Consider the following 18,184-nt stretch of genomic DNA (forward strand, 5'->3'; position numbering starts at 1 on the left):
CACAGCGGGCGGCTCGTATACCCTTCTACGTGCTGCGCTCTCATCGCGAAGTGACTATGCGTACAGAGCATCTCTCCCTGGAGCGGCCGTATTCTCTTACACCAGCATTTTGTAGTTACGCGAGATTGGATACGAAACAGTTAGCTGCCAGCCTCACTTCATATAACACTACAATTTGTTGCTATCGCATTCATTGCTTAGCCATTGCAGTGAAACTGACTTTTTTTTTTGGTGTTTGTTTTTCTAATACAGCGCTACCACATAAAGAATAGGAAAGAAAAAGTTTGTTCAACATGTGCATTGAGCCTAAGCCATTAAGTCACAAGCTCCACTAAATATAGCACAGTCATGCACTTCCTGGCAAGTACAGATATTCTTTTGTGCAATAACAGGTTTTGTCCTGATAGCATACAAGTGTACTGTTTTCATCATAAAAATGTAATAAAATAAAAGATTACTGGTGGAAAAAAATTACCTCTCTTGATTATTTGGTATTTGATTCGTATTCGAAGCTGTGTATTCGTATTCGATTCGTATTTGAAAATTTTTGATATTCGCACACCCCTACCAAGAATGAGTATGACAAATAGCTCGGTGCATCTTTCTCAGTAAATTGGAAGACATTGTTCTGGTCCCTTGAGGGCCCTTTTAATGTGGTTCAGCTGTGTTCAGAAATATGCTTCGAGTAAAAACATCACAACCAATGCCGAAGCATGGTCGTTTCACTGTTTGCCATGATGAACCTAAACCAACCAGGGTTGCCACTGACTTTCGAGTAAATGTCGCCAAACGACGAGCAAAAAGTCGCCAAAAGTCGCCATTTTTTTACAAATTTCGCCAGAAAAGTCGCCATTCTAGATATGTGCGTCATACCTAGTAATAAAAATTTCCTCTCACGTATAGCCCCGTAGAATACAGTACCATCCAAGACCCTTAAATTATATTGACGTTTCTCAATGATAGTCGTATGGCCCGCTTTACCATGGGAGTGCATGGTGCTGCTTAGAGCTGTGCACGGGCCGTATTTCCGAGCCCGAGCCCGGCCCGGGCCCGCTGACTTTTTCGAAGGCCCGCCCGAGCCCGACAGCAAAGGGCTGTGGGCCCGCCCGGCCCGGCCCGACTTACGAAAACACAATCCCGGGCCCGGCCCGGCCCGGCTTTTTGAAGGTTCGTTGCGAAAACAAAACATCGTTTTCCGGTAATTTGGCACTTTATTGAGCATATAAAATATGTTCATACGACAGACGACGAACGTCTCTATTACACAGATTACAAATTGTCGTCCAAAAACAGCAAGGAGTCCAACGATTCCGGCTTCAACGAAGTGCAGCGCTTTTGCTATACAAGTAGACGGCCTCATGCCAGCAACAATGGAGTTCGCTCGCCAAAGCCGTCACGTGTATGCGCATGCCCATGCAAGCGTCAGCTTGCACGAAGGCGATCTACGTCGGGTCGCTCGTCGGTGTCGCGTGCATTTTCACTCATATGGGATTTGGCCTTAAATCTAACGTGAACAGTCGCGTGGCGCCGTCACTAGCTCAGGTGGTGTTACTTCTCTGTTTGTCAGAGTGCAAACAGAGGCAGTGCTTTACCTGCTCCCCTTTTGTGTAATGTAGCGAATGGAAAGGAAAAGCGGTAAAGGGCGGTCGCGGAAAAGGCGCTGTATGCGTGCTGGAAAAGAATTCCCGCTCATTCTCTATTTCGGGCTTGAGTCGGGCTTTGCGCCTGGCCCGAGCCCGGCCCGATAAAACTGCAAGTAGCCCGAGCCCGGCCCGGGCCCGAGGTGAAAATACGTCGGCCCGTCCGAGCCCGGCCCGCGGGCCGGGTCCGGCTCGGGCTTTCGGGCTACCCGGAGCCCGTGCACACCTCTAATGCTGCTTCTCCGACTAGCCGCAAGATGTGCGTGGTGGCGCAAGGGTGAATGAAAGAAGCACTCACGATATCCTTCCATCCCTGTCCGCTCGTTTCAAAGGTAGTAGTGTGGTAAACATTGGGCGAAAACCGTGAAAGCGTTGTTTGTAGCCAGCTTTACGCGAACATTATGAATTAAAAGGTTTATTGAAGGTAAGACAACAGAATTCTTACAGGAACCGATCATTAGCGAGTCTTACACCTTTTCAGTGTGAACTAATATGATAAAGGACGTCACCGACCCTTTCTTATAGTCTCTTATATCTACACGCGTCAATCCGATGCGTTATTAATGAACAGGTAGGCAATGTAAAATGTTATATAGCAATTGTTTTCATTGCACACGCTCACCGAGAACAGTGAAAAATGCCTCAATAAATATTTTTTTATTGCACAAATAGCCGCGTATCCGCCTCACTTCGCTATTCTAAAACAGTCTTTACGAGCTGAATTAGGGGGTACTGCAACAGTGAATAAGTAGCCGAGCTATTCAGAACATTTGGAGCTTTGACGAAACAAATGGTTGGAACCTTCAGCCCCTTCAGAAGCGAAACTTTAGAGAAGCTTAAAGCGCCGAAAGCTATTAACTTATAGTCAAACACTGTCGCCTCGCGGTTTACATTTTGCTAGAATGTCTCTGGGGGACGTTGCCGTATCTCCTGCCTGTATATGATTTTAGGAGATACGCACGAGTTACAGGACAGACATACGGAATGACGCGTAATGTGCACATTCTGCTCTTGGGTCTAAAACCAAGAAAAATACAGAGAATGTTGCCGCTCATTCGTTGGGAAGACACTGAGCTTAGGACGCATGACTCAGTGGAGATCTAAGCCGAAAATCGCCAAAAATTCGCCATGTCGCCATTCATAATTTTAGGTCGCCACGGGCCCCTCAAATTCGCCAATTTGGCGAAAAGTAGCCACCATTGGCAACCCTGAAACCAACTACCCCGGCTTAGCAGCTTTGAAGCTATCTTACTCGATAGATTAGAGTGCAGCACGACCCCTGTATGAAGACGTAGCGCTTCAATGGCTCCTCGATGACCTTTACCATGGGAAGTTGCTTGACCAGAGCTCTCTTATCCTCTCTATCTAAAACGCATTCAAGCTGCCCTGAAAGTGGGTAGTGTCAAACTTTTCTAGTTGAGGAATCGACACATGGTTGACGAAGTGCAGCAACAGTCGTTTTAGTGCCAGTCTTGTACAGCAAAAGCTCGTTAATTCGAACTTGAAAGCGACACTAAAATTGTTTGAATTAAGGGGAGATGCTACTCGAAGACACTTTTTCTTTAATATTCACCCTAGAGCAATGAAACTTGAGCTGCTTATAGAACTTTTTATGCTGATTTCAAATATATAATTAGTTTTCTTGCAAGTTGCATACTTTTAGTTCTGCAACATGACAAAGTGAAAAACTGAAGCATCTTGCCCCCCCTCTTTTCAGACCTAAACTTCAATAATTTTTTACAATTGATAGTTCATAATGTTTCAAATAAAGTGCGGAATGCAAATAACTAATTAGGAAGTCCATACAAAATATGTACTAGACGTGAAAAATTTTAACGTTGGAAGTTTATATTTCTCCTACCCTAGTGAAAGTTTACACAACTTTTTTTTATTTTATAATAAGAATATCGAAACTTAAACAAGATAATTGCATTTCTCGTACTTTGGAAAAACTTTGGGAAAAATTTCATGCAGATCTGAGCACCAGAAGTACCCGAAAAAGGAGGGGCACATTGACAAAAATGGCAAAATTTGTGTTTTGAGAAAAACGAGTTTTAAAGTCAAAATTGCATGTTTATTTATCAAAGATGTCATTGAATGCAACAAAATTTGTACACAAGAAAGAACAATCCTCCTTGTAGTGGCCACTGCCATTAAAATGCGCCAGTACCATAGGTTTGGCCCTCACGGCTCTTTCGAGCTGACTCCTCGACAAGAGATTTTTTCTTCAGCGCACGCCGACAGGCCCTTGCTTCTCCTGTTAGTTTTTGAGACATTTTTTTCTGGCGTGTGCTGTCCCGTGATGTGCCAAGAGCAACCAGATCATGAGACGGGAGCACGCCAAGCTCTTCCAGAACACGTTCAAAACTGGAGTGCCCTCGATTAAACCAACATGTTCAATGCTGTCATATCAGCAATCAACGAAGACTCGTCGTCCGGCGATTTTTCTTCGTCTTCGAAGAGTCCGATCTTTTTCTGGGAGGCACTCACATATTCGAATGCCGCGGCAAACTCGTCGGACGCATCGGCGTCACTGCCACTACGCCTTGCGGCAGCAGACGATCTTTTCGTGGTTTGAGTGTTCGGCTTTGATTTGCGCCGGCGTCCTCGAAATTTGTGCGCCGCGTGAAACTTCACAGACCGGTGACCGCGCTTCCTACGGCTTTCTTCATCCATAACGGATAAGCACTCGAGAAAAGCGTTGTTCAGCTGCGCTGCTCGACGAGACACGGATCCTGCAAGTAGGCTTCACAGCACACACAGGCGCGCAGCGGCCAATGGCGGCTCCCGATCCGTACCACGTGATTTAAAGCCAGTCGCGGCGCTCGAAGAAGGCGGCAAAAGCGTGCTTCTCTTTATTATTTCTTGCGCTGCAGCAGCGCGGGAAACTGTTGTTATTTGAAGAGTGAGGCTCGGCTCTTCGCCTCATGCGGTCGACAATGGTGAGCGGCGGCGCATTATCAGCGGCAAGGTGCTCGAAGATGACACACTTTCGGCCTTTTGACAGCCACCTTGTGCTCTTTAGACGCAATTTTAAAGCATTTCCAGTTGAGTCTCGACATTGATTTTTTTTTTCAGAACAGCAGAGGTACTAATCTTAACAAAACAGGCGAAAACAAAAAATCGATAATTTTTTAGAAAACTCGTGTTTTTCGACCCGCATCTCCCCTTAAGCGGAGTTTGAATAAGCAGGCGGGCGCTACAATGAACGGACATCGCACCACACTGCGCTGGCAGAACCCAAAGAAGCCACCTCTGGACTCGTTATTGTGAATTAGGAGATACTACTACATGTTTGTGGCAGTTGATTTCGTAAATTAAGTTCAAGGAGCTCTAACAGCGAACAGAATTATTTGATCAGTCTGTGATACGCGACAAACAAGCAGCGACATGCATTCGTGTGAGCAGTGAGCCTTAATGTCGAAATACAGTAAACCCTCGTTAACTCAAACTCGCATATCTCGAAATCTCGGTTAAGTCGAAACTTTTTTTCGCCGTGCATTAACCTCCCATAGGTGCTATGTATTTGCCCCCTCTTATCTCGAAACGTTTTCTGGAGGGAACACCGGATATCTCGAAATCTTGACCGGGAGGGCAGAAGGCAAAGTCCACTCCCAAAAGGTAACGAGGGCTCCGTGCGAACGCTTAGCTCTTACTATACGTGCCGAATGCGGTCGTGAAGGGCGAATTTGAAATTCCCGCAGACGCAACCGTTTCCTATCAGCCTTGTCAAGCAACTGTGGGAGTGATCACGTGTGCGCACCCGCGCGTGACTTATGCGCAGTGGGCGGCGTGTGCAGCGTGCGCCCGTCAGTACGCAACCTAGCCCTTGCATATGCGAGCTGGTGTTCTTTGTTTTCCCCGCGATCTGCGCACGACGCATCTTGAGTTCAGCTTTGCTGAGCAGTGAGTGGTCTGTGCAATGGACGCTTCCAAATATCGACCAAGATGCCCCGCCCAAAGCAGTGCAAATCTCTGACGTTGGAGAGAAAAGTCGCGCTAATCAAGGAAGTCGAAAAAGCAGGTCGAAGCAAGTCGTGCATTGCCAAAGAATTCGGCATCCCTTTGTCAGCCTCTCAACAGTGCTTAAAAACAAACAAAAGGTTTTGGAAGGCTTCGAGCAAAGCTTCTCAAGCAAGCGGAAGCGCATTCGAGCGTCCAAATTCCCGGACGTCGAAGCAGCACTGACTGCTAACTGCTTCGCACATGCAGGGTTTTCTCACGCCCCGGAATCGATCGAAGAAGACATTGGCGCAGAATTCAGCAGCTGTGATGGGCTGTGCAATGAAGTGCGCAAGGCAACTGGCTGCCCGAGCAATACTGAAGACGGCGAGATCGCCTTTGAGGAGTATGCACTCTTCGAGGCGGACCTCCCCGTTACCAGAATGCTGTCGGACGCCGATATCGTTGAGATGGCCGTGAACGATGCAGATGACCATGCAGACGAGGAAGAGCCTCGAGAAGTGCCTACGATGACAGAAACACGTAACGTGCTGCACTTGCTTTGCAACAAGGTCGAATGCAGCGGTGGCGACCAACGGCTCATGCGATGTGTTGAGCAACTGGAGAACACCTTTCTCGAACGCGAACACAAAACAGGCGAGCATCACGCAGTTTTTTGGTCCTCGGTAATAAATTTTTTTTTCCTCCGAATTCTTGTGCCTTTACTACTGTAGCTGTCTCGTGCAGTGGAGCTTTTCCTGGCAGCACTGGCTTTTCTTTTACAGTGACCTGAGCAAACATTTTCGGCGTTTTGCTTAACTCGAAATACCGCTTATCTCGAAATTTTCCCCGGATTTGATGGCTTCGAGATGACGAGGGATTACTGTATATGACGCTAATTATATTCCAAAACACGTTCATTTGCATGGCAGAGTTAATGCAATAAAAATTAAAAGTAATCAGTAATTCGCATTTGCTTGCGCTTCTTCTGTCGCGACTCCATGAGCGTCGTTTGCAGCTTGCTCAAGAGTTCCAGCGCAGCGTCCGAATTCTCATAGGTGGAGAAATGCAGATGTTTTGCATCTCTAGTAAATTTGGTTTGGTTCTGCAACACACTGCGATCACCCTGGGCCTGCTTCTACAAGAAGCGATGAAAGCCAGAGGGCTCCCAGTTCGAATTAACCATTGTAGATACCGACGCGTTCGAATTATCAGGAGTTTTCTCCCATAGATGTATACAGGGCTGTGCCAGGACCAGGGCGTCAGTTCGAACTAACTATCAGTTTGAATTAACGAGCTTTCACTGTATTTTTAAAAGGGTCATGAACGACTTATCCAAGTAATTATCGAATGACCTCAGTGCCGAAATTTATTGCCTCGCGAATCAATTGCTGCGAAAAATTCTCGAATCCGTCAAGAACGAGTGGAGTTACGGGGGTTTGTCGGGAGCTTTAAGTGCTTTCTCTCTTCTCTTGCCGCGACGAGCGTGCCTGATGAAACACGATCGCTTTCTCCCGCTGTGATTCCCAAGTGCGCGACGAGTGTGCCTCACCATGTAATGTTAGCAGACTATGGAGCGCTGCGCCAGCATGTGACGGCACCCCGTGGCAAGAAGCACATCTGATACAAGCGCCGACTTATGTCGGCTATTGGGCCAATAGCATGCTACCTGCTGTTTGACGTCAAGCAGCAGGCGCCAGCAGCTACGAAGCGAGTGAGGACGGGCCTCTGTATGAAAAGATGGCGCCTGAGAAAATGGCAACCCTGTGCTCCGCTGGTAAACTCTCCTTGCAGCGCACTACTGCAAGATTTGGCTGAGTTCATAGCAGTAGGACGTGTTTTCTCACCAAGCCCATGGCGGAGGATGAACAAACCTTTACGGGGTCGAAATTTTTGCAGTAGGTTTTTGTTAATTCAACTCCAATCAAAATAAGAAGTCAAGCTTATCTTGGCTGAAGCTCCCAGGTAGTACCCCATTCATTCATACGGGACCAAGCCTTTGTCATTTATGTCCTAAAATGAGCCTTTGCCAGGTAATTTGAACATGACCAGCAAGCTTACACGTGTCCCACACAGATCATGGCAGAGAGCTAAAATGGCATTCAAGTGATTAAAGTCTACTTGCACAGGCCAAGTGACAACCACTCAAAAATCAGAGGTACAAGCTCACCCAGATGTCGCCTTCGATGTGCTTCACCCGTGTGATAAGCCTTGGCCCGCGTATTTCTGTCCTGAGGTAAACGGGAAGCAAGTGGTTTCGTGTTCGTGGCACAAAATAAGGCAGCTGGGGAGGCAGAGCTGAAAAAGGCAGAACGACTTGCAATTACAGTTGTCGCCCTAAACGTAGGTTATGCACAATTAAACTTACTTTTGCTTAACTTTGTATTATGCACAAACCAAAGATACATCCCTTGCTAACAGCAAAATCAAATTTACTTTTGCTAAGTTATGTTACGCACAAAAGCTGCGCGCTTGCTAACAGCCATAGGCTTAAAGGGTCTGACAATCAATTTTTCTCGACCCAGTTTTTAACAATGCAATGAAAAGCTCCTCCTCAGTAGTGGTTAAACCTGCAGCAGTTGACTCTAAAAAGCGTGTGGATATTTTGTAAGCAGAATTTTTTTATGTGAAAAGCCACTAAAAAAAGTTGCAGCGCCTCCTCCAGCAATGCTGAGAAGAGATAGCGATGCCGAACTGTTCATTGCACTTAACGTTCTGCTTTCACAGGAGTGAGTGCAACTGTGGTTAACCACCTTCATTTTGACATTTTCAACAATTTTCGAATACAAAAGGCAGGTAGAATAAGTTTTCCAAACATCCGTCGCCATGCAATGTCCCTTTAACGCCTCACAAGCCAGGTGCTCCTCGCAATTCTCCAATTCATCGGCAGGTGCCGCTAGTCTCTCAGCTAACAACTCTCATGCTGTGCACTCATGAGCATCAGATCATGTGTCAAGCGAAGGCAGCGCCACTACCCTTTTTCACACCAACAGTCATTTTTCATGACCTTAGTGAAGAAACAAAAATACTAATCTGCGCTTAATGAGAAAAACAGGGTTTGTTTTTAGCCAATACAATAAACAATCTTTCCATAACAGCGGTTATCTCAATATGTGTTCTAAGCAATTGTCTGTCCCTTGAATAAGAGAACTTTTTAAAAACTTTTTTCATTTAGTTATTCCTATTGTCCTTTACGGCACATCACACAAAGTGCATTCTTGTTGAAATGCTATATTAAGCATTTAAAAAGCCTTTTCTTTTGTGTTTTCTTTCAGCAACACTGTTCTTAAGTTTGACAAGTACAACCATATTCTCTTTGAGAGAACAAAATTAAATAACCAAACCTATGCCAAATTAAGACAAATTAATAACTTCGCTGCAGGTTAGGAGATATCAATTTTCCTGCAAGTTAGGAGATAACAATTGGCACTGTGTGTCGTCATACGTTTCTTTCTGGTGTCCATTTCCTTTGCCGTGCTACAACAAAGTTTAAGAAAACTGTGCCATGTTCTGGTAATGTGATGAGAGCGAGTGTGAATGCAGCCATGACGTGGGGAAAAAAGAAAACGAATGCTTGACTAAACATTGCTGCACAGTTCTTATGAACATCAAGCAAGGTTTCACATAGATCCCAGTGTATACAGGTACACGTTACAATAGATGCAGTAAAGCTGCACCAATAATACAGCGATATGCTTCAGCACACCGTCACACATACAGTCAAGGCCAAATCTCATATGCATGAAAATCCTCGCGACGGCGACAAGTGAAAAAAGCGGTCTCGGATACAGACACTACCTAGGAAAGCAGTTGTTGCCCTGAAGCAGAAAAGCATTCTTGTAGAAACACTGACTACAAAGACGTTTCTTTTGTTTTACAATGTAAGCTGTAAGGAGCCCACAAGAACACCCGATTTTGGTAGTGACATTGTCTGCCGCTGCCAGTGTCCGTTGCAGCTGAACCCAGGCATTTTGCATGGCAGTCAGTGTTACACCACAGTGCCTGAAACTTCTTTGGAAAAAGACCCTACACACGTGTCATGTCGGAAGAGGAGTCGCGTCAACAGATGTATTGCATGGCAGAAGCGTACGATCGCACCAGACATCAAACCATGCGAGCTGTATAATGAGCGGGTCGTTTAAAGCTGGCCACCCCATTAGGAAGGAATCTGCCATAACCAAGGAGGTTTAAATAAAACTTGCTGGAGAGGAGGCCGCCTATACTTACCAATGGGCTGCAGTGAAGCCGCGCCGCGCGCGCGCGGCGGCCATCTTGCCATAGGCAAGAAACGGGAGCCAAAGCGCGCCCGCTGCACTGACCGCGTCTTTCCGCCGTGGTTTTTAATGGTTATGGCGAACATTAAGGGAGAAGTTGTCAAGAATAAGAAGCGAAATCGCACATAAGAATGCGGTCAGTTTTATTCTGTTTCTTTTGGCGTTTTCTTTGCAAGCATGCACACCGAAGGGCCTGTATCAATGTTTTTTTTTTTTTAATAATTATCCTCGTAAGAGCAGACCTCACTTCTCGGCACTCATTTTCCTGTTTATTTCGTTCGTCATGTGACGGAGTCTTATGCATATATGGAGTTCGGCCACTTTCTTTGAGCGGAATATAAATGTGGGTCCAAAGCACCACACTTGATATGCTCATGGAGAAGGATATATATTCGTCAAGGCTTGAAAGCCATCTCTTTTCTCAAGACAAGCTGAAAATCTCCAAAACGAATAGTTTTGGCTTTGCATGGACGTGCTTCCAATATGGGCATTCAGCTCGCAGTCGACACTATTTCAATAGATACAGCTTTTTCGATACTATATCGTAGGCTCGGCTCTCTCTTACCCTCTCAATGAATCAATTAAAAACGCCCAAGTGGCATAAGTCATAAGTTTAAGCCAACGAGCATATACACATGCAGTCTGTCATCATGTATTCCAGTCCCAAAGTCCGCATATATCTAACCGTTTAGTCGCCCACAATCTCAACATGTTTTCTCATTTGTCATCAACAATCAAAGTACAGTAGAGTTTTTGTGCGGCATTGGGCTAGTTTTTTCGAGACAGTGACTCATCTGTGAAGCCAGCATTTCCTTTGATGGAATTCTGTATACCGTTCTCATATAGAGCGCTCTGCTGACAGTGCGCGATTAAACTTCGTGCATACTATTAAACTTCGCGCGATTAAACTTCGTGCATACATATTAAACTTCGTGCCGAGGAGGCTCGATCGGCTGAAGGAAGCCTGCTGGTCTTGTGGGCGGTGTCTTCCGTCGCTGACAGTCTCGGCACGTCCTTACGTAGCGAGTGACGTCGGCTGCAAGGCGCGGCCAGTAGTACTTTTCCTGTACTCGTGCGAGCGTTCGGGAAAGTCCGAGGTGTCCAGCCGTCGGGTCGTCGTGCAGGGCATGCAGAATTTCTGGTCGCAGTCCCGAAGGTACAACGATAAGGTAGCTGGCTCGGGCCGGAGAGAAATTCTTCTTTACGAGGACGTTGTTTTTCAAGAAAAATGATGCCAATCCTCGCCTGAATACTTTTGGGACAGCGATGGTCCTGCCCTCCAGGTAATCCACTAGACCCTTCAGTTCCGGGTCGGCTCGCTGTCGTTCGGCGAAGTCTTCGGCACTTATGGCTCCCAAGAAGCTGTCATCATCCTGGTCGTCGGGCGGTGGCGGGTCGACGGGGGCACGAGACAAGCAGTCGGCATCGGAGTGTTTCCTTCCGGACTTGTACACGACAGTAATGTCAAATTCTTGAAGTCTTAAGCTCCACCGTGCGAGGCGACCTGAAGGGTCCTTCAAGTTAGCTAGCCAACACAAGGCGTGATGGTCGCTCACAACTTTGAAGGGCCTGCCGTAGAGGTAGGGGCGAAACTTTGACGTAGCCCAGATGATGGCGAGGCACTCCTTTTCTGTTGTGGAATAGTTGACCTCTGCTTTAGACAGCGACCGGCTAGCATAACTGATAACCCTTTCCAGTCCGCCCGTCCGCTGCACAAGGACGGCGCCGAGTCCTATGCTGCTTGCATCGGTGTGAATCTCTGTTTCGGCGTATTCGTCGAAATGCGCAAGTATCGGAGGCGTCTGCAGGCGTCGTTTCAGTTCATGAAATGCTTCGACTTGCGCTGTTTGCCACCTGAATTCGACGTCGGTCTTCGTGAGCTGCGTTAGTGGTTCGGCGATCCGTGAAAAGTCTTTGACAAAACGTCTGTAATAGGCGCACAAGCCGAGAAATCGGCGCACGGCCTTCTTGTCGGTGGGTAGCGGGAAAGCGGCGATGGCAGCTGTTTTCTGCGGGTCTGGGAGCACTCCAGTCTTGCTGATCACGTGACCCAAAAACAAGAGCTCCTCGTACGCGAAGCGGCACTTTTCTGGCTTCAGGGTGAGCCCGGAGTTCTTTATTGCTTGAAGTACGGATTGAAGTCGCTGGAGGTGTTCGTCGAAGTTCGAGGAATACACAACGACGTCGTCCAAGTAAACAAGGCAAGTCTGCCACTTCAAGCCAGCCAGCACGGTGTCCATGACGCGCTGGAATGTCGCAGGTGCCGAGCAAAGACCGAAAGGCATGACCTTGAACTCAAAGAGGCCGTCGGGTGTTATAAAAGCGGTCTTTTCTCGGTCTCTTTCGTCTACTTCGATCTGCCAATAGCCGGTCTTGAGGTCCATCGACGAAAAGTACGTCGCGTTGTGTAGTCGATCCAGGGTGTCGTCTATCCGTGGGAGGGGGTACACGTCCTTCTTCGTGATTTTGTTCAGGCGCCGATAATCAACGCAGAAGCGCAGTGTCCCGTCCTTCTTCTTCACTAACACCACGGGTGACGCCCACGGACTCTTTGAAGGCTGGATGATGTCGTCGCGTAGCATTTCGTCGACTTGTTTCTTTATGGCCTCGCGTTCTCGCGTCGAAACTCTGTAGGGGCTCTGTCGGAGTGGTCGAGAATTTTGTTCTGTTATAATGCGGTGCTTAGCAAGGGGCGTTTGTCGGACCCGCGATGACGACGAGAAACAGTCCTTGTATTGCAGGAGCAGGGTTTTCAGCTGGTCTTGCTTGACCTTCGGAAGGCTCCGGTTGACGTCGAAATCTGGTTCGGGACCTCGATTCGTTGAAGCAGGTTCGGCAGCATCGAAGAGGGCGAAAGCATTGCTGGCGGCCACACATTCGTCGATGTAGGCGACCGTCGTACCAATGTTGAGGTGCCTATATTCGTGGCTGAAATTTGTCAGCACTACCTTTGCTTTACCGTAACGCAGTTTGGCTATACCTCTTGCGACGCAAATTTGACGGTTCAAGAGTAGTTGCTGATCGCCCTCGATGACGCCTTCAAGGTTCGCAGGTTTTTCGGTGCCGACGGAAATAATGACGCTGGAGCGCGGTGGAACGGTCACCTGCTCTTCTATCACGTTCAATGCATGGTTCCCTGGCGTCGCGTGGGGCGGGAGCGCTTTGTCTGAGGTTAGCGTTATCGACTCAGACCTCAGGTCGATGACGGCGCCGTGGTCACTTAGGAAGTCCATTCCAAGTATCACATCCCTAGAGCAATTTTGTAGGATTACAAAGCTCGCAGGATAAGTCCGGTTATTGATGGTGACTCTCGCCGTGCAGACACCAATCGGCGTTATCAGGTGGCCTCCAGCTGTCCGGATTTCGGGTCCACTCCAAGCGGTCTTTACTTTCTTCAGCTTGGTGGCGAATGGCCCACTGACGACGGAGTAGTCGGCCCCAGTGTCGACGAGAGCGGTGACGTTGTGGCCGTCGATGATAACGTCGAGGTCGCTAGTTCGTCGTCTTGCGTTGCGGTTGGGTCGCGGCGTCGGGTCACGGCTGCGTCGGTATGTTCCGCTGCTTCCATGTTGCGTCGTCGGGTCTTCTTCGGTCCGCGAGGTTTCGTCGGCAGGGCTTCGTCTGCTTCGCGTCGTGTTCTGCAGGTCTCGTCGCGTGGTCGTCGGCGGCGGAGGATCTTCGGTAGTTCGTCGTACAGCAACCGCACCTCCATCGGTTGCTGCCCTTAGTTTTCCGGATACGGGCTAGGCGACCGGCCCCGGTTTGGGCCAGTGTACGGTCGGCGGTGCGGTGACATGTAGCGGCCGGGCGACGGCGAGCGGGAAGGTCGTCGTTCTTGCCACTGTGTTCCGGTGAGGTAGTCGTCAATGTCGCGCGGCCGTTCGCCTGGCTGCGGGCGCGGCGCGTTGATGGCGAATCCGCGTAGTCCCATCTGTCGGTACTGGCAGCGGCGGTACGTGTGGCCGGCCTCTCCGCAGTGGTAGCAGAGCGGGCGGTTGTCGGGGGCACGCCAGACATCGGTCTTCCTCGGGGTGTTGCGCTGGCGGACAGGTGGTCGGTAGGGCGTCGGTGGCGGCGGTGGCGGCGGCGGCGTCTGGCGACGGTACTGCGGCGGTGTGGCGTCTTGGCGCAGGCGTGGAGGAGGAGCATGACGGCGGGCTGCAGCAGCATAGCTCATAGCTTGCGGCTGCGGCTCTGCTAGCTGAGGCGCGCCGAGTGAATGCTGGATCTCCTGGCGCACGACGTCGGCGATGGACTCTACTTGAGGTTGCGACGAAGGTAGAATCTTTCGCAACTCTTCTTGCACGATTGCTCGAATCGTCTCACGTAGGTCGGCGGGTCCTAGGGCTTGAACGTCGGCGTAGCTTGTAGCCGAGAAGCTGCGGTTGTATTGCCGCGTTCGCATCTCAAGCGTTTTCTCGATCGTAGAAGCCTCCGATGCAAATTCAGTGACCGTCTTCGGCGGGTTCCTTATCAATCCAGCGAAGAGTTCCTGTTTGACACCCCGCATGAGGAACCTCACTTTCTTCTCTTCGTGCATACTTGGGTCGGCGTGTCGAAACAGGCGATTCATCTCTTCCGTGTAGATGGCAATATTTTCGTTGGGCAGCTGCACACGGGTCTCCAGCATAGCCGCGGCCCGTTCCTTGCGGACCACGCTCGTGAACGTGCTTAGGAACGTCGTCCGAAAGAGATCCCATGTTTGTAGGGCGGATTCTCGGTTCTCGAACCACGTCCTCGCGGCGTCTTCTAGGTAGAAGTACACGTGGCGCAGCTTGTCCTCGCAGTTCCAGTTATTAAATGTTGAGACCCTTTCGAAGGTCTCGAGCCAGGTCTCGGGGTCTTCACATGGCGAACCACGGAACGTCGGCGGCTCCCTGGGTGGCTGCATCACGACCGTTGTAGGTGGCAGGGGGTCTGTCATCGTCTCGGCGGTCGAGGTGACGGTCTTCGGCTGCCTGGCGTTTTCGGGAAGGAGTCCGTACTCTGGTTGTAGTCCCTTCTGCCGGCGGCTGGTTCGAGGATCCGGGTTGTCCTTAGAGTCGTCTTCTTCGCGGCTTGGGCTTGGGTCAGCGCTCCGCGGTGGCGTCCGGATCATGAAGCAGCACCTCCACCAGATGTCACGTGGTCGTGACGTCGACGAAGACAGCAGTCGGCGTTTGCAGGATGAAACTGTTTATTTGGCCGAACTAGTGGCCGGAAAATGAGAACTGGGACTACAGCAATATACGCTGTACAATGATAGCGGCGAACAGGGCGTCGTTCGTCGATCAACTGACAAGCAGTCAAGCGCGTCGGCTTTTATACAGGCGCTATCGAACTTTCCAGCGATATCGCTGGTGGCGGCGTAATCTCTAGACAAAGCTGGAACATTCGCGTGCGGGGCGCAATCTTAACAAACCGATCTACTACAATCGCGACGCTTCTAGAACACTACTTCGCCGACAGCGTCGAGCGTTGATAACCGTCCCTGCCGGTCAAACCCGAATACATCAAAACAAGACAAGAAGTGGGCGTGGCAATACTCGTAAGCTGATGGAGAATAGAAGTGCAGCGTTAACGCAAACGCCCGCAGCTCGGATGGAATACGTGCCTTTGTGGTCTTTTCCTGCCCTAGGGGTTGCTGTATGTATGGGGGAAGGCTGCAGTGACCATCCCCCTGCCCTACTCAGACATGAGCTTTTGATCCTTGATCTCCTTTATTATCGCTTGAGGATCGAGCCTCGCTCTTTTTGGTCAGTCTGCAATTTTTCTGCTGCAGAATTTTCATCTTGAGCTGTTTTATCTTCCCTTGGGAAACATGAAGCATTTCTTTGTAATGCTGCCGCGTAGGTGATGCAAATGTCACATATACAACAACTTTTTTTCAATTTGAACACACATAACGGCCGGAGTACCCCTGGGCGATAGGTTAGGTCGCTTTATTTGCAGCTGGAAAGAGCACTGCACATGGTTTTACTCGCTGCACTGCATAAAGCAAATACAAATATAACGAAAAAATGCACGAATGTAAGAAAAAACAGGTCCTTGTATATTGCCCAAATGACGTTACATAACCTCGTAGTTGTGAGCTACCCTTTTATAGCACGAACAGGGAAACCGATAACGAAATCTCGCCTATTTATATAATTTCAATGAATAGCAAGCGGTGCGTTATTTTTCTATTCGCGCTCCACACCACTGGTATCAACAAGCACAAGAATGTGTATCAATGGGTTTTACAAGTGTTTTACAAATGCGTAAAGCACAGCTAGTCGGACGACTCCCAGGTCGCAGCCTAGACCGGTCGAAACAATTCGGCGAGAAGTGCCTCTAACATATGCGATCGCCGTCTTTTGGCTTCCAGACTTCCCGTCAAACAGGCTGCCCCGACGTGCTTCGAACATATGAGTCCTTACGAAACCGGTTAGGAAAAAAGAATGACTGTCAGATGTAAAATTAGAGACAGATTGCGGGCTGTCAGCATGTGTTCCGGCATACAGAGAAGTTTTCATCGAGCTCGAAATGTTCTGCTTACAACTGAAACTTCATCCCAGAGTACCTTTTCGCTCGATTTATGTAGCCGTACGCAACGCACAATGTGCCCAACAACGTCCGGACGCCACCACGCCAGAGAGCAGCTAGAACATCTATGCGGCCGCTGCAGCACGCGTTGCAGAAGGCGTGCTTTCTGCCTATGGCAAGATGGCAGCACGCGGCTTCAGCTGAGGGACGCCTCCTCCACTCCAGCAAATTTTATTTTAACCTCCTTGGCCATAACTCATCATTATTAGCAACAGCATCAACAAACGTGGCATCTATGTAGGTACATACATTGTGTTACAGATGTGTAGTGGATACTTCATTGCATTGCAAAATGATGATCAATTATGGTGCAGTGGACACTTCACTACTATTTTTGCACTAGGCACTGTAAAAGAGTTTAAAATTTCGAAACTATGTGAAAGAACAAAAGAAAGAGTTTAGAATGGACTCCAAGGCCACTTCTCCAGCCTACACTGTGACTGCGCTGCGTGTTCCACGCAGGCCTGGCATTTTTTTCATTCAAATTCCGTCGACTACTTTGTTCCCAGCCGGAAGCTTACGGGATGGTGGCTGCCAGCCAGAAGGGGCTCGGCCCTCATGCCTGGGAGGCTCTGGTGCCGTCTTCAAAGGGAGAAGACGCTCCACATAGTGCCAGTGTCCGGGAACTTCTTCAACCTTGGTGTACTTCTCGGATGCCTCGGACGCCCACCGGTCCTTGTATGTCTCGGGGTCAGGACGGGCATCTGGCAGATACTGCTGCAGCATCACGTCCTCTGGGCGGGCATCTGAGCTCTCGCGCTAGCCAAAAGCAAAAAATACAGGTATATGGTTTCAAACACACACACGAGCACGAAGTTTAGTTCCTAGCTGTAAGGTGAGAAAACTTGCACATGCCTGCACTGTACAAGCATATATACACAGATTAACGTAATGGTACACATAAATCAAGCGAATGTCCGCAGCAGTAATCCACTCGATTTGATAGTTTTCTGGCGGCAAGTGCAGTTTCACCACGGGCACACTCGCGTTTAGCCCGCGCGATGCATCATAAGTTGCACAGGAAATGCAGGCCAAGGCCATAGCAAGTTCATTCTTTTTCTCCAGAGTCATATCAGCAGCCAGGGACGCAGTTAAGTGTGCACAACGTAACGCGGCTGCAAAACAAACATGCGATAAGGTCACCCTGCGCGACCTTATGAAAAGAGTATAACGCTCGCTGACTAATGTCAGATCTTATAAAAGTTGTCGTTGGCAGAATAAAGCGCTCGCAAAAGAATGCCCCAAGAGCTCGATCACGCGTGCTTCAGCAAGAGACGGGACAGGACAGTTAGCACTGGAAAGGCGCGCACCAATGTCCAATAAACGATCCCGGAAAAAAAAACTACACGAACATCTCTGGGTGCTGTGTGAATCCTGTTCAGCTGACGGCAGCCAACTTGGTGTGTTCACGAGCACAATCACGAGGTAGTGGAATTTGAAAAGCGAAGGGAGTTGCGGAGAAGCTTGCCGATGCTTCACGCAGGTGCGTGTGTGCCACTTACCCGACATACTAGCAGAGCAGGCGTTTTAGCTCGCAAACTGCGACTCAACCTGCATATCCTCTGCAGAGACATGTTTACTTTGCAATCTGCAAGGTACCCGCTTTGGAACAAAATAGCGATGGTTTCCAAAATAGACTACGCGCACATGGTCACCTCGCCCGTGTTTCTCTTTTCGGGGTTTCGTGACCTCATATACAGATGAAAGCAAAACCTGTTCTACATGCTAGAATATGTGCAGTAGGCAGCGCCATCACAGCATCAA

The 18,184-nt window shown here is 48.9% G+C and overlaps 1 protein-coding gene across 1 annotated transcript in view; it reads right to left on the minus strand.

Moving 5' to 3' along the window:
- LOC119395994 (dipeptidyl peptidase 3) overlaps positions 1 to 18,105 on the minus strand; it is a 101,934-nt gene extending 83,829 nt beyond the window's left edge. Inside the window, exons 1-3 of the mRNA XM_037663021.2 lie at positions 17,923 to 18,105; positions 16,942 to 17,179; positions 7,753 to 7,880 (exon numbers count right to left, since the gene is read on the minus strand). Of these exons, the coding sequence (XP_037518949.1) occupies positions 7,753 to 7,880; positions 16,942 to 17,179; positions 17,923 to 17,994 (438 nt within the window). The 5' untranslated portion in view covers positions 17,995 to 18,105. The remainder of the gene's footprint in view (positions 1 to 7,752; positions 7,881 to 16,941; positions 17,180 to 17,922) is intronic.
- Between the last annotated feature and the right edge of the window lie 79 nt (positions 18,106 to 18,184).

The sequence above is a fragment of the Rhipicephalus sanguineus genome, chromosome 6, assembly GCF_013339695.2.
Source record: "Rhipicephalus sanguineus isolate Rsan-2018 chromosome 6, BIME_Rsan_1.4, whole genome shotgun sequence".
In the NCBI taxonomy this organism is placed as follows: domain Eukaryota; kingdom Metazoa; phylum Arthropoda; class Arachnida; order Ixodida; family Ixodidae; genus Rhipicephalus; species Rhipicephalus sanguineus.